Source organism: Crocodylus porosus, unplaced genomic scaffold (assembly GCF_001723895.1).
Source record: "Crocodylus porosus isolate Cpor-Errol unplaced genomic scaffold, CroPor_comp1, whole genome shotgun sequence".
In the NCBI taxonomy this organism is placed as follows: domain Eukaryota; kingdom Metazoa; phylum Chordata; order Crocodylia; family Crocodylidae; genus Crocodylus; species Crocodylus porosus.
Window position 1 is genome coordinate 197,334,619 of NW_017728906.1, and position 15,582 is coordinate 197,350,200.

Below are 15,582 nucleotides of genomic sequence, written 5' to 3' on the forward strand. Positions count from 1 at the left end.
ATCCCTCTATGGGATTTTTGCCTGAAGAAAGAGTAAATGCTGCAGGTTTCAGCTGTGGCTGCAGTTAAAATACTTTAGACCCATCTGAAGCCGTTTCTCTTCTTTATTCATTCCACAAAGGGGCTGTGCGATCCACTCATGTGATAGTCTCTCTAATCGTTCTTTGAGAGCGATTGCACAGAAAGAGGGAAGTTAAAGGGCTGATCATTTGAATAGGCAGAACCGGACCTCGGTGGCTCTTGCACGGCTTTGTAGTCTTATCCAGAAAGAGACTGGCCAAGTTGGGTCTGTGGGTGGGGGAATGTGTGGAGAACTGAGCTGCAGTTTGTTAGAAGTGGCATTGCTGAGCTTTCTTCCTTTTTTTTTTTTTTTTAAATTTCCTGGCTTTCTTCCTAGCCGGCTTCAGTCTGCAATCACTTCTCGTACCAGCAGACAGGGCTACAGGCTGTTGTGATGCCAGCTCCGTGGACTGCAAGGTCTGTTACTCGCTCCCATTTTTCTTTCGTTCAATGGGGACTTGACGCTTTCCATTATGAGACAAAGAATAAAGGCTTGCCAGTGAGACAGGCCAGTGGCTCTGAGGGAGGGTCTTCCCTCCATCTCTTTAGAGCAAGGGAGAGAGATTTACTGAGAGAGCTGACAGCCGTGGCGTGGGACAGCACAGCCTCCATATGCTTCCCAAGAGCCTATGACCGCACTTGCTTAACGGTGAAGTGCGCACAGTTTTCACTTCCCCCCTGGGGAGGGCAGAGATCACTTCTCTCTGATGGGATGAAAGGGTGGGGGAGGCTCACATGCTCCTTTCTCATGGTTACAGAGAGTCTTTGCTATGCCCCAGCCTCTCAAATGAGGGTAGCTAAGGTTTGGCACCTGGCTCCCTGTCTACAGGTGGCCTCCAAGTGCCGTGTGCCCCAGTAGGAAACCCAGCCAGTCTGCACATTGAGCCATCTTAGGTGGGACTTGCACAAACTCTCAGCATTGGCCTCATAAGTCAGTGGAGAGACTTTTTTCATAGAGGCATCTCACTTGAAACACCCCGTTTCATCAGTCTGGGCCTTTATTTGCCTCATTTCCTTAAAAGCAGTTGGCTATGCTAGGTCCCAGTTCAGCAAGACAACACCAGTAAGGATTATTTACATGCTTAATTTTAACTGCATGCCCAGTTGCTTTCCTAAATTAGAGCTAAGGATGGAAGTAGCTATATTTAACTATGGCACTTCATAGATTTAACATAATAAACAAACACCTAGCTGGTGGACAAGCATCTAGCTGGGGCCGTCTGACCCCAGCGCTCTAGCCGGATTTGATGACTTACTGAGGTCCCTTCCGACCCTAATATCCCTTGCCCTGGGTTAATGGTATTTGAATCCATATTTATCTTTTCCCTCCAACTTCTCTGAAGCAAGTAGTGTGCAGCCATGATAGGAGGTGGGATGTTGGGTTACAACTGACTACTGCTTCCTTCTGGAGGAAAATGAATTTTTGCTATTTTATCTTATAGCTTCCTGGTCATTTGCTCTACCTGGCTGACCTTACACCTATTAGTTTGGGTTTAAATCATTTCACTTCCCATTCTCCTGCCTTCACAGGCTTAATTTTTAGTCTTGTCAAGGCCTACACACTTGCTGATTAAAGCTTCATCTAATGCAGATCAGTTGATCTGAATATGTGCTATAAAAATGTTCCCCTGGAAGTCCCCCTTCCTATTTCGTTCCCACTGGGCACATCCACATGTGCATTTTGCTACGCAGTAGATTAATTTGCTGGGCAGTAGAGCATCACCATCTACACGTGCATGGCAATTAGGCTGGTGTAGAATAATTTACTGCACTGTTGGATAGTCCCATCAGAAACAAGTACTATCCAACAATGGAGTAAATTATTGTGCTTAAACGCACGTGTAGACGGTGATGTCTGGATCAATTTACTCTTGTTCAAACTGCACGACAGTTTATTTAGTTACATTAATTGTACATATGGGCACATCCACTGTGTGCTATTAATTGATTCAATATTATTTAATCGGCTCCAAAAAGGTTAAAAATCATGGAAATTCCAAGTAAATATTCCACTTTAAAAATGGCACCTTACAAACCTTAACTCAGCCCTGTATCTCTTTCTCTAGGAAAGCCCAAACACAGGAGATGAATCTGCAGAGCAGCCATTGGATAGATAGAGCCTAATGTGGTGAGTAGCTTCAATAAACGTCGCCCTCATCTTCATTTCCATGAACTTCTTTATCACTGGCTGAATGACCCTCTGTTCATGAATTGGACATCTTGGCAGGATCAGTCAAATAATATTGAGTCAATTAATAGTGCATAGATAATAGCTGGCTTCTGGATGCGTTGCAAGTTCTAGTGGCTTGGTGAGAATAAGGGTTAAGTAGGCTGTTGCTGTTGTGACATCATTTGAGATTGGGGGCTGCTTGTAAACCAGGACAGGATATCAACTTGAATGTGAAACAAGAAATCATCCACAGCTTGGATTGTGTTAAGTATGGTCTCAAAAGAGACTCTGCATTTTTATTACCTGGACTAGCTTTTATAACCTCTATGCTTCTCAATGAGTTAACTGATTTGTTATCCCTTTTGATCTCTTCTGCTGACCTCTCTCAGCAGTGCCCTTGCCTTTCCTTCCATTTTCCCTATCCTTTGACCATATGGTCCTATAACCATATACCTATTTATTTAGTACCTCTGCCCTCTGTGAGTCCATTCATAGCATCTGATGAGGTAAGTGACAGCCTACAAAAGCTCATGCCTCTGTGAATGAGTTAGTCTATAACTCATAACTATGAGGGCACAATGGGTGGCATGACATGGGTGGTTTGGCAGACTAACATGGATTACTGCCTTTTTTTTCTTAGGTCATTGGGCTGGACCAGGGCTCCATTGTAAGCAAATAAAAAGATAATCTCTGTCCCAAAAAGTTTTTGATCTAGGATTCTGATAGAGCATCTCAGGTGAATAAATAGGTGGGCATGGGGACAGGGGGTCAGGTAACAGTAAATACAGGCATGGTATCAGAAGCCTTCATTTTACAGCTGCACCTGGTGGCTAGTTGGACCAGTACATGCTTTTACCAGTGAGAGAGACAACAAATCCTATCCATAAAGACCACAGTAGATTTGCTTTGCATTGTTGCAGCAAAATACTGTAAGTACTACTGCCTTCTCCAGTCTACCCTGAAATATCAGGGCAAGAAAGACTTTTGCATCTCTGTAGGGCTATGCAAACAGTACTGTTTTGTTTTGACTTCTGTTTTACCCTTTCGACGTGTTTCATTTCATATTTTGTTTAGTTTTGAAACCACTGTTGCATTTTGTTTTGTTGAAACTGTTTCGCTGTTTCGATGCTGTTTTGACGTTTCACCCATAGGCTATAATGGGGAAGCATGAAACTGCCTATAACTTTGTCAGTTCTTGTCTGATTCAGATGAAACTTGCAGGGATGGTAGCCCCTTCTGAGGCCATGAAGTCTGCCAGCTTTCAAGGAGGTAGGCACAGGGGTTTCTTGAAAACTGCACCTCAAACTGCTGACAAGCAAAACTCAGGACATGGGTGACACTGTGTGTGTTAAGGCGGAGTGGGGTGAAAACTGCAGGGATAGTATCCCCTGCTGAGGCCACAAAGACTGCCAGCTTTCAAGGAGATAGGTGCCGGGGTTTCTGGGAAACTGCACCTCAGGTTTCTGACAAGCAAAACTCAGGACATGGGTGGCAGAAAGCAGGGCAGTTCAAGCAATGCTGCCTTTTATGCTGTTTTTCCATCCCTCCCCCAGACCTTCCCACCTCTTCCTCTTCCCTCTCCTTACTTTCTGTTTCCCTGCAGGCAAGCCTGGCTTGGGCTTCAAAACTCAAAATGTTTCAAAACTTTTGAAATGTTTCGGCTACCCTTGTTTCATTTCAAGGCTGTTTCGAAGCCCTTCATTTCATTTTGATTTCGTTGTTTCAAGCTCAAAATGAGTCAAAACAGGATTGAAATGAAACACCCGGCAAAATTTCGCACAGCCCTGCTAGCTAGGGTCCTGCCACAGACAGCTGTCTAGTATCGCAGACCAGCATTATACAGTGAGATGCAATGTAACAAAGTTGAAATTCTTTGCCTTTCAGTTGTTTTTAAAGGTCTCAGCCCTGTTGCACCAGCCACTGGTCACTTATATAATCAAGACACAGCCTCTGCCCCAAAGAGCCTCCATCCTAAGGTGAAACAGTAGGTGGCTAGATTTACAGGAAGCAATGAAACCTCAGTGACTTGGGATCACCCTGTCTGAGCTTGCAAGATGTCAAAGGATTAGGCCCCCGCTGACCTGGATCACATTCCAGAAATGGCACTGTCCCCTGCTGTTATGCATGAAACCCAAAGCCAACTCTAGAGGGAAGCCATGCCAATACATTGCAGATAGGACCTCTTAACACCCTTCTTTGCAGTCAAAATACCTCAATATAAGTTATAGGCACATAAAACAGGTTCCATGGGTAAACGCTGGGTGATCCTGTGCTTAACCATGTTTTCTATTATGTTCCAAATTTAATGCAATTCCCACATTGAAAGAGTGAGTGGTGATAGTGTGGTTCTAATGACCATATCCTCTTATAGAGCCACTTCTTGCTTTGTTAATAGGATTATGATGATGGTGGGCGCGTCTACACGTGAAATTAATCTGATGCAATAAACTCTGGCTTAGTGTGCGCTGGAGTTTATTACTTTCAGGTGCCGCCGTTGCACATGCTCCCAGGACCGCAGCATGTTGAGCTAGGCAGGAGCAGCCCCAGGCTGGCAGACTGACATTGTGGCTCCCCTGCCAACCAGGGCTGTGCTGCCCTGGAGGGGCTGGCTGGGGCATGAGGGCTCTCCAGTGCAGGGTTAACCAGCAGGCAGCCCCACATTGTAGCACTCTCATGCCCCAGCCAGCCCCAGTCGCTGTTTACACGTGTGTGGCAACAGAGTAAATAACTCCACCATAGAATAGTACTTGTATTTAGCAGTACTAGCCTATGGCAGACTTAATTAGCTTACTCTGGCCTAATAGCTCCACTCATGTAGACGGTGATGTGCTTTCCTGTGGACCAAACTAAGTAACTCCTAAGTAAACCTCTGGTGTAGATCCACCCTGTTTGGTTAAATCTTATTGAAGTGGGTTCAAGCAGTGGCATAAAAATAAGACACCATGCCTAAAACACACACACTGTGCCTAAAACACACCTTGGACAGGGCTGGTCAGGCATCTGAGTTGTGGCCAGAGGGGATCTTATAGAAAGCAGGCTGCTGTAGGGTAATAGTGTACGTGTGTAAGAGAGTGAGAGAGAGAGCATGGGGGATGGAAGCACCAGAGACATTCAAAATAATACTTCCAACATGAGTAAAAAACCAGAAAAGGCCAAGTTAGAGCTTTGGACTGGTTGGGAAGAGTCTTGGGATCATGAGCAAAGAAACCGTCTCCTGAGTGATTCTTTTGTTCTGGGAAACACGACTTTGTACCCTCTTTATATCCTGGTGTTCAGGTAACACCAGGCCGCAGCCTCAGGTCTTCCTCCGACGTGTAAGAACACAAATTGGCACAGTGCTGGCACAAAGGGGTAATGATATCGCCTGTCCTTCACTTAAGGTTAAGTAGCTAGTTCGAGATGTATTTGCCTTGGAATATGTGGGAGTGGGTTATGTGTCCGTGAGCACCCTCCCACGCCCCCAGCCAGGTACTTATGTAATGGACCAAATTGTCTAGGGTAAACCGGTGTGTCTCTGTTGGGGTGTAGCAGAGCTATGCCAAGTTTACGCCTGATGCCGATCAAGACTCAGTCATTTAAAGGGTTTATTAATCCCTTGAAATGGACCGATCCTTGCAGGTGAGCCAGCGTGGCGCGCTCTGGCACTCTGATAGGAATGCGCGTGGCAGGGGAGTTCTTTGTTCGTTGGGCAACAGTTATTGGGAACCATTAGGAGGGAAAACCAGGTCTCCAGGCAAAGAAAGAGAAGCGCTCAGGTAAGCAGAGACCGTGGGTTGAGGGACACAAGCTGTGAAGTGACTGTAGAGTCTGCAGCAGGGGGAGATCAAAACCGCATCTAGAAAGTAGGAAAAAATAGTGAAAGAGCCATGCCACGGGAAGCAGCAACGAACTGCAACGACATCTTAGGGTTGAGAGGGGACTGCACGTGATCTAGCAGTGTGATGGGCCTCTCAAATACCCCGTGAATACTGGTTTGTGAAGGTGAACTATAGGCTGGGGAGCTAATGTCAGACCCCCGAGAGGTAGCCCTTCATTCCCTACTGCTCAGCCCAGGCACAAAAGCCTGTTAGGCAGCAGTAGGGAGGACTTGATTTTAATATTAGTAAAACTTATGAAGGGTTCTCCAGCATTGTCCGCTTGCCAGTCTCCAGGACAGGATGTTGGGCTAGAGGAGCCTTTGGTCTGGCCTGTATGGCTGGTCTTATGTTGTCATTTGTCAAGACAGACTTGGGCTCCTTTCCACCCAACACACAGAGATTAAGCACTTAAGTAGTTTGCTTACCTGGAGCCTGAGCACCCTGAGTATTCGTGTTTTCAGCTGCTTAAACAATGTGATATTTAGTTGAGGCCTAATTCCTTGTATGTGACTAACATCCCACCAGAGTCATAGGGGTAGGTTGCAGAGACTTCATGAGGCTCCCCAGATTTGTAGATGTGGGGGCTCCAAAACCACCTTGAGAATGCAGAAACACAGGCTCAATTTAGCAGTGTTCATCAGGCAAGTTGCCACTTTTGTTTAAATATCTGACCCTGCACCCATGGCAAAATGGTCACTTGTTTTGATGGTTCAGGATCAGGCCCTAAGGCCATGGACACACAAAGCTCCTACACACATGTAGGGAGCCTGCTCCGATGCACTGGAAATCCAGCGTGTTGGAGCAGACTTGATGAATCGAGTCTGCTGGAGCGCATTAATTTCTGCGCTCCAGCAGACTCTCGTGTCATGTGTATCAGCGTCTCCGTGCTGAAAAATGGTGGCAGGGTGCTTTGAACTAAAGCTCATTCGATGAGCTTTGGTTCGAAGTGTCCCACTGGCATTTTTTAGCAGGGGGTGCTGATACCTGTGACGCTTGGGTGCTTTTAATGACCATGGGTCACTAATTAAAGTACTCCCCCCCCCACGCCTCCCAGAGCATATGTAAAAATGCCAAGGATGTGCTATTGTTGATGTAATTTAAATCACACCGCTACTGTCCTGGACTGGCTTCCACACTAGGTACTAGGGATTGTCTCACTATTGGGCGGCAGAGAGCTGAGACTAGTCTCTTTGCATTGAGGAAAAGGTTATTTCAAGTTAGAAATGGACACACAACACCTACAGTACAGTGGTGCGACTGACACCAGTGTAGATTTGCCCCTGATTTTCCCTGGGATAACTCTGTAACCACATTTGAATCAGCTACGTTGGTTTAGGGTTATAAGCTGTGTGTCTGATCCTTTTTATCACAGGATAAGGCTAGGTTACACTTGTACGTACAGTGTGTCCTGGCCCCAGGTAAAGGTTGAGTTAAACCTGAGCAATGACCTAATTCCATAGTATTCAGGAATAAGAAGTGGCACCTAATGGAAAAATGCCAATGAGAGAAGCTGTGCAAATGGAATAAGAGCATTACATCTACTGCCATATCCCTGGATCAGTAGAAAGCAGGGCAGGGTAGCACCTTAGAGACTAACTGATGCACAGAGGGAAGAGCTTTCTTAGGCAGCAACTTACTTCATCAGATGCTGTGAAAACATTGTGGACAAGCTGACATCTGTCTCCTGGGTGGAGATAAGTCACACCTGCCTGTAATCACATGGTGCACTGCATGGACTGTGTAAAGAATGAATCGTGGTGTTCAGGGCTGTCTGTGATATTCGGTATCTGCCTTAAAGCTACAGACTCTGGAGCAAACGGGATTACTTGAGCATCTCAGCTTTTGTGGAAAAAAAAATCATTTCTGGCTTTGGGCTGCCTATAGATGTGCTAGTTCTCATTCTAATTAGAACATGTTGGAGCAGACTTAATTAATGAGGATTTACTTGATTAATCAAGTCTGCTCCATGTTCTAATTAGAATGCTCCAGCATTGCCTCATTGTCACATATATTAAGCCCTCCTGAATTTTAAACAGGCTGTTGGGGTGCTTTAACTAAAGCTTGTCAAATGAGCTTTAGTTAAAACACCCCTGCAGCCATTTCAACACATGGAAGGCTTAATACACGTGATGGTGAGCTGTTTTAATTACAGCGGCTGTTGGGAAACTGCTCTAATTAAAAGGGACCATCCCCACCCTCGGGCACATGTACAGGTACCCTTGGTGTTTGCAGAATAAAACTTGACTATGTGACCTGAGTATAAACTAAATGCAAACACTGGCAAGCATACAAGAATGAAAACATTATTAATTTGTAAAAATGGAGTGAGTTAAATAATCAGTCTCCTGGTTTCTGTGGCCTGGCTTCTGATTTCTGAATGCTTGGCATTGATCATGCTGTAATAACACATTTGTTTTATTTCAAATTTTGCTTGCAACGCATAGAGACACAGGCAGCTTGGATTCCTACCACTGCTCCAGCAATTAGTTTATCATAGAGGACTTCAAGCAGAGTTGGGCAAATTATTTGTGACAAACAAATTTGATCTCTCACTGGTTGCAAAGTTTCCATGAACCCAACCGGATGTTTTTGAACTGATACACTATTGCCAATAATCTACCAGATAATTTCTGCCAACAAACTTTGGTCTCTAGGTCACTTGCAAGCAGTTCATTGCATGGGGATTGCATAATGAGGGAGACTGTAAATTGCACCTTTCTGTGTTAATGATGATGATGGGTCTATTTTATAGATGAAATAAGGCTGAATCTTGCAGGAGACGAGCAGGAGCCTTGCATTTCTGCATGCAGAGCTGCCTAGGTAATATGGCGTGAGTAACACACCGAGCTATCCAATGTAACAGGAAACCTTTTATCAGCTACATCAGCGCTCTGGAGAGACGCTTCTTAATGATGCCTCTTGTTACTTCAAGAGGACTGTTTTCTTGCGTTATGCTCTTATTACCGTCTTGGTGCAAAAACGATTCTTTCACTGGTTTGCAGTGCCGTGCCATTGGCATTGCTTTTGCTGAAGTCAGTTCACATATTTGGAATTATTCCTGAAGTTGCTTGCTTAACATTCAACCTATTAGTTGATCTCCTGTGTCAGTGACTCTCAACTGCGGTGTTGTGGCACCTTGGGGTGCTATGAGTCTTTCAAAAGGGGCATTGAATGTACTTTGCTGGGAGCCCAGTTCCCACACCTCAAAAAAGATATAGAAGAACTAGAGAAGGTCCAGAGAATGGCAGCAAGGATGGGCAGAGATATGGAGGGACTTCCATAGGAGAAGAGACTAAAGAGGCCGGGCCTATTCAATATAGACAGAGACGCTTGAGAAGGGACATGATGAGGGTTTACAAAAACTAAATGGCACAGAGAAAATAAACAGGGATTTATTATTTGCTAACTCTCACAATAACCAGTGGGTGCATCTACACAAGACACTACATCACTGTAGTGATGAGGTACGGCGACATAGCATCGGTGGGCATGAACTGTAATGCCAATGCTACGGTGTGGTAGTAATGCGCTATTGTGCAGTAGGGTCAGAAATGACCCATGCACCACTGGGACTGCGTAGTCATTTAGTACTTGCTTCAGCTTTAGCAACTGTTAAATCGGGAGGACAGGTGTAGACGCACCCAGTAGGTAGTAAGTTAAAAACTAACAAAAGGAAGTGCTTTTCCATACAGTGTGTCATTAAAGCGTGAAAGTCTTTGCCACAAGATGCAATGGATGTGGACAGTTTAGCCGTATTCAAAAAGGGGTTGGGTATGTTCTTGGAGGAAAGGGGCATCAGTAGCTGTTGAGCACAGGAGTTAGGGAGGCAGCCTCTGAACCAGAACTTCCTAGACCTTAAATGCTGGGAGCTGCAGGTGCGCGAGGAACAGTAGAAAAAGCCCTGGTCATCCCCAGTTCGCTCTCCACCCTTGAAATAGCTAAAGCAAAAATTGCGAGATGGTTTACTACATCTGGAGTTGTTTGCTGGAGAAGACAGCTTAATTTCTCTCTGTTTGAGAAATGTATCGATTTCTGCAAGCACGGTAATAAATAGGTTCTTCTTATGTCATTACATAAAGAATATTTTAATAGATAGTGGATAGTATCTTCCAAAGCTCCTAGACAGGCTGGGCAACATCTTTTATCCCTCGGGATGGAAAATCTACATCCAGCCAAAACAGCTGTGGGCATCTGTTTGATCCTGAGTCTAGTCAAAGAGGAGTGCCGTTTGTCATTGAGATCCAACTGTAAATACCTTTCTGCCCCCCGATCTAATTTCCAAAGAGTATATGAAGGGGCAATGCAAGCTGCCCTAGCCACTGCAAAATCATTCTGCCTGGCAATATCTTGAATCCTCTGGAAAACATGAACTTTTTCTATGGGGGGGAGAAAGATCTTTATCTTTGAGCTAGTATCCCATCCCAGAAAGTGCAAAAGTGCAGGAAAGAAAAGCTAACCAGGGTGATTGGGGAGGAGGGGGATTATGAATATCTTCCATGTAGCATAATTTAAGCAGATGAGATGGTAAAAGGGGCAGGATTTTAAACCAAAATTGTGCCATTGTAATAATAATATTAGTTAAAATAGAATCCATTCCTGTCTCTCATCTCAAAAAAAATGCAGGAGTTGAGGGAGGAAGGGCCAGAAGAGCCCTAAGAAACTCGTTCTGAGGTATGTCTGCACCGTTACTAGCAACATAACCCCATACTTCAGCGCCATATAAGATCTGAAAGGTAACTTTGGCTTTATATGCTGATATAGGCGCGTGGACTGATCGCCCTTCCGTGGTTTCATAACATTTCTTTATAGACCCTGAATCTCAAAGTTGCTTGTTCAAAAAGGCATCCATGCTTCCTGTAGCCCATCTATCGGTGCATGGACCTCTTTCTGAGGATGCTGTGTTCATTGAAAACAATGGCCTGGCTATGTAACCTGGCTGCTAGTGCACACAAAACCCAACTCATATTCAAAATGGTAAAGCTCAGTTCAAACAGGTTGTTACAGTGAAAACAAGCACAAAGAGCCCCTGCTCTGTTGACCATGTTTATCCATGGAGATATGCAGGTATGCACCAACAAGTTTGTCACATGAACAGGGCTATAGTTATTATCTCCTTTCTCCGCTAGCACAAACCAATGTTAACGTATTGTGGCTGGACTTTAGGGCCTGGGATGCTCTTTCCAGGCCTATCTTCCTATTTCCAGCATCCTTGCCTATTGCATGCATTGGCCTTTTCCACGCTCCGAACTGTTGCATAGGCTTACTGCATCAAGATTTTGTGGAGTATTAAAATTTGGTTGTGGGCTTAGTTTTGTGGTCTTGTTCAAGCTGCTTCGAAGTGGCTCAAAACATAAAAGCAAAGCTAATTTGCAACATGTTTAGAATGCTGCAAAACTGTTTGCATTTTTTTCCCAAAAATTTTCATGAGGATTTTCACTTTGGTAATGAAAAAAATCAAAATGTTCTTTAAAAATAATTTTTTTGGGGGAAATGATTCTTTCACCATTTTAGTAGACTTTCCCTCACCAATTTTCATTGTGGGAGTGGGAAAAAGTAAAAATATACCAACGAGTAAGCTGTACGCAGTCATTCCTATAGGCCAGGTAGTGTGTTGTTGTTTGACTTTCAGTGCAAATTAGTTGTTAAAGAACCACTGAGGAGGTCTCAGGGGCAGGGGAGTGGGCACGTGCGCAGCCATCTGAGGGCATAACTGTGCATGCTATGTGATGTGAGTTGCCCTGCGAGGCAGGAAGCCCTCTGAGAGCTTGGATCTTCTTTCAGAGAGACGATGAGATAAGCCCTCTCCAATGGACCACAGTACCATCAACTTCAAGCAGCTCAAGCTGGGCAAGCTGAAGGTGGTACGGCGGCGCTTGCTCCAGAGGTATGAACACCAGCCTTTCATCTCCTGCCTGGCTGGGCTCTACAGCTGCCGGTGGAAGCGGTACCAGCGCAAGAAGGTTGAGCCAGGAAAATGCTGCTGCAAAATGGTATGTTTGCCCAACCCCATTGCAAGCTTTCATTCGCTTGCTGGGACAAGGCCACCCCACAGTTTCTTCTGCAGGGGGTAGGGGGCTAATGATTTACATTCAATGATCCTACTAGGGCTGAGATAGAAAGGGGATAGGCTAGCATTTGGTCCCAGCTGCTTGGTTTGCTGTAGACATGTTTGCACAGGATAGGATGGCATGGCACCATGAAAGGGCCCTACCATACTTGGAACAGAAGCTGTCTTCTTGTTCTCGGTCGTACAGGGCTTAGCGCAGTTCAGGTCCTGGGCCATGACTGGCCTGCCTAGGTGTTGACCACGATCCAGCTAGTCCCAAGTGTGACAGCAGGAAAGAGTTACAGGGGTCGTTGTCTGCCCAAGCTGAACAAGAAACTCCGCCAGAGCACGTGTTATATCTCCCAGTAAAGAGGTTATGCAAAGGAAAGAAACAAATAGGTTAAATCCGAGGAGGACGTTCCAACAATGGGATTTTGGGGGAAGTCAGCAGAGGTCCCAGTTACTTGCGTGATCTAGGAAAAGCACTGACGAGTGCACTGTGGGGGATGTTTTCGGAGATGGAGGAGCGGACTCTACACAGCTGTGTCCCCCTCTCACCTGGGGAGCCAACGGAGGTTTGCACACACGTGCCTGGTGCTGCATAGGTAAGGTTTAACCACCTGGCCTCTCTTTCTCTCCCCAGTGGGAGTGTGTGTTTTTCCCAGTTCTCATTGGAGCATTCTGCCTTTCCTTGGTCTTTTTGTACATGTGGGGGGAAGCGAAGAATGACTACAACAACTTTGACTGGTAAGTGCCGCGGTTCTGCCCTTTTAAATGAGGTTTTCTATAGCTATTTGTCTGAGATCACGGAGCACAGACTAATGGGCAGAGAGCATGAAGCTGTCTATCAGGAATGCCTGAGGTCTGGTCTCTGCTGTGTAACTTCATATGTGACCTGGGATGAGTCACTTTGGGCCTGGCCCAAACAAGGTGTCTTGAAAGGGAGCTGAGAACACAGCATTTCCTGGGAGAGGGTTGGCATGTTTGACCCTTAACCAACATATGCATCAGCTTCCCTATCTGTAAACGGAGGCTCGTTCTTTCTTCTCCCTTCCAACAGTGAGGATTAGTTATTTAATGTACCCAGGGCCTTTGGAAGGGATTGAGTATCGCGTATTATTCTGAGGATGCCTCAAGGGTCCAGCTGTTTCTGGCTTAATGACTGTCTCAGGGTGACTACGTTCTGCGGCACAAGGCCAAGGTGTTTTTTTTCAGGAACCAAGCTACAAAGCCAAAAGCTGTGGTGGCTTTTAGCATCGTGTGCTGCTCTTGCCAGGTTACCCAGATGTATTGTCAGTGGGCTGTGGTGGTGCTGGTTGGACTGAAATGCTTACAGTGTAAAGGGCAATATTGTTCGTACATGGTGTGTGAGGCAGACTCCTAATTCTGTGTTTAGGAAGGGGCCTGATTTTCTAGGTGTGCTGAGCATCTCGACTGTGCTTGGCTACAGCACAGAGGTACGCATGGGGATGCAGGAAACTAATGTCAGGTCCTCAAGGGAAAAAATCTGGGTCATGGATTATAAATGAAACAGAAATAAGATCTCTCTGGAGGCCAAAATGATCTGTCCAATATGCTTCTCAATTAACTGAATGTAGATGTCTAACACTACTCAATTATGCCGGGGACAGTCAATTAACTATCCCCAGCCTAATCCCACTGATCCTTCCTTCTCTTTCCTCCCTTCCTGTCCTTTCCTCACTACCATGTATTCTTCCTTTCCCTGTGGCTCTGTCAGACTCCTCACCTGTGAATATCTTGTATATCTTCCATGGTTTCCAAGCTGAACTGGGTGGTTCCCCCCTCCCAGTGGAAATTGTGATTTGTGTTATACCAGTATCTGAAGCACTTTAATTTTCAGGCTCCCATTCTACCTGGTGTTGTATGCACGTAGTGAGAGGTAGTCCCAGCCCTGAAAAGCTTCCAGCCCAAACTGCCAGGAAACCCCATCTCCGTTGGGCAATGGAGGACCCAAGATGTAATGAGTGATTTGCTTAGGAGGTCTCTGATGGAGCCAGGAATGGAGTCCAGATGTGCTGAGTCCCAGCCTAGTGCCCTAACCATGAGAGCATCCATCCTATTGCATGCAAATAGTCAAGCATCGCAATCACTCTGGGGCCAGGAGACCTGCTAGCTAGTAGGGGAAGGGGAATGAAGGAGGGAAAGGGACCGAAAGACTCTCTTTTACCCCTTCTCCTTTGTCTTGACATGTTTCCGCTTCATCTATTAAAGAGCTGAGTTGGCAATTTAGGATTTGTCCTTTTGACTGCCTAGCACAGCAAAGCAGTGGGATTACCACAGCCAGCCAGCGTAGGGAGATTTGCATATTCATGGTACAAGTATTGAGAAATAATCAGATGATGATTATGCAAATCCTTGCACTCTGCAGTATACATATAGTGATGATGTAAATCAGGTAGCTAGAGCCAATCAGAATTAAATGAACTCCAGGGTTATGGGTTAAATGACTGTCACTCATCTATGCCTTTGGGTCAGTACCTGCAAGGAAACCCCCTTCTCACCCCTCACCTGGACATTTGTAGCTTATTTAGCTCATCCGCTTGTCACGTGGCTCCTTTTCAAATAAACAGAAGGTCCTTGTGCCTTTCCCCACTCAGGCTTGGAGCTGACTGAGGCATGGACTAGCTTCACCATGGGAAAAAACAATCTCATCCAGCCACCAGGGCCAAGTTCCTGGACCACTTGGAAGAACAGCTGGCTTCTGCTGCAGTTGTGGTGCCATGCCTGGTACCCCAAAGATAGAGCCGTGCCCTGCTGAAAAAATCATTTGCAGCACTGTTGGGATCTCTCTTCTAACCCTTTGCTGTGACCAGGCCACCCCTCTCTTTAATCTTCCTTCTCTTTTCTGTTGTATGAAATAGAAGCTGCTTGTCTTCACTTTCATGCACAGCTTATCCCCACCCCGTGTGTTTTTCCCCATCCTCTGTTATCAGCTCCTATCTTTGATCACCCATGGTACTGTTTGTTTTGCTTTGTCTCATGGGTGGAAGAGCCCCTTATACACATCTGCAGAAATGATGCTTTCTGCTCCTTCAACCTCCCCCCTCCAACACCCTTTCTGGCTGGGATGCCTATAGACGTTTGACAACTGCTCTGCCATCCCATTGCTTCTTTGTACTCTCCCATCTATCTGTACCCATGTGTTTTTTTGTATCATTAGACTGTAAGCCAGGGGTGGGCACAATGCATCCCCCGGGCTGGATGTGGTCTGCCGGCCATTCTATCTGGCCTGCGGGCCCCCTAAAAAATTTAGAAAATTAATATTTATCTGCCCCAGGCTGCCTGTCATGCAGCCCTCAATGGCTTGCCAAAACTCAGTAAGCGGTTCTCCGCCCAAAATAATTGCCCTCCCCTGCTGTAAGCTCTCTGGGGCAGGGATCTTTGTACAGCGCCTGGCACATTGGGTCTTGGTCTGTTTTTACTTCCTCT

The 15,582-nt window shown here is 45.7% G+C and overlaps 1 protein-coding gene and 1 long non-coding RNA gene across 2 annotated transcripts in view; both read left to right on the forward strand.

The window, feature by feature from the left end:
- LOC109306407 overlaps positions 1-2,182 on the forward strand; it is a 53,879-nt gene extending 51,697 nt beyond the window's left edge. Inside the window, exons 2-3 of the long non-coding RNA XR_002099978.1 lie at positions 397-476; positions 2,126-2,182. This is a non-coding gene — a long non-coding RNA (uncharacterized LOC109306407). The remainder of the gene's footprint in view (positions 1-396; positions 477-2,125) is intronic.
- Positions 2,183-8,838: 6,656 nt separating this feature from the next.
- Positions 8,839-15,582, forward strand: part of GDPD4 (glycerophosphodiester phosphodiesterase domain containing 4) — a 42,283-nt gene continuing 35,539 nt past the window's right edge. Inside the window, exons 1-3 of the mRNA XM_019530445.1 lie at positions 8,839-8,906; positions 11,868-12,076; positions 12,776-12,879. Coding sequence (XP_019385990.1) covers positions 11,894-12,076; positions 12,776-12,879 — 287 coding nt within the window. The 5' untranslated portion in view covers positions 8,839-8,906; positions 11,868-11,893. The remainder of the gene's footprint in view (positions 8,907-11,867; positions 12,077-12,775; positions 12,880-15,582) is intronic.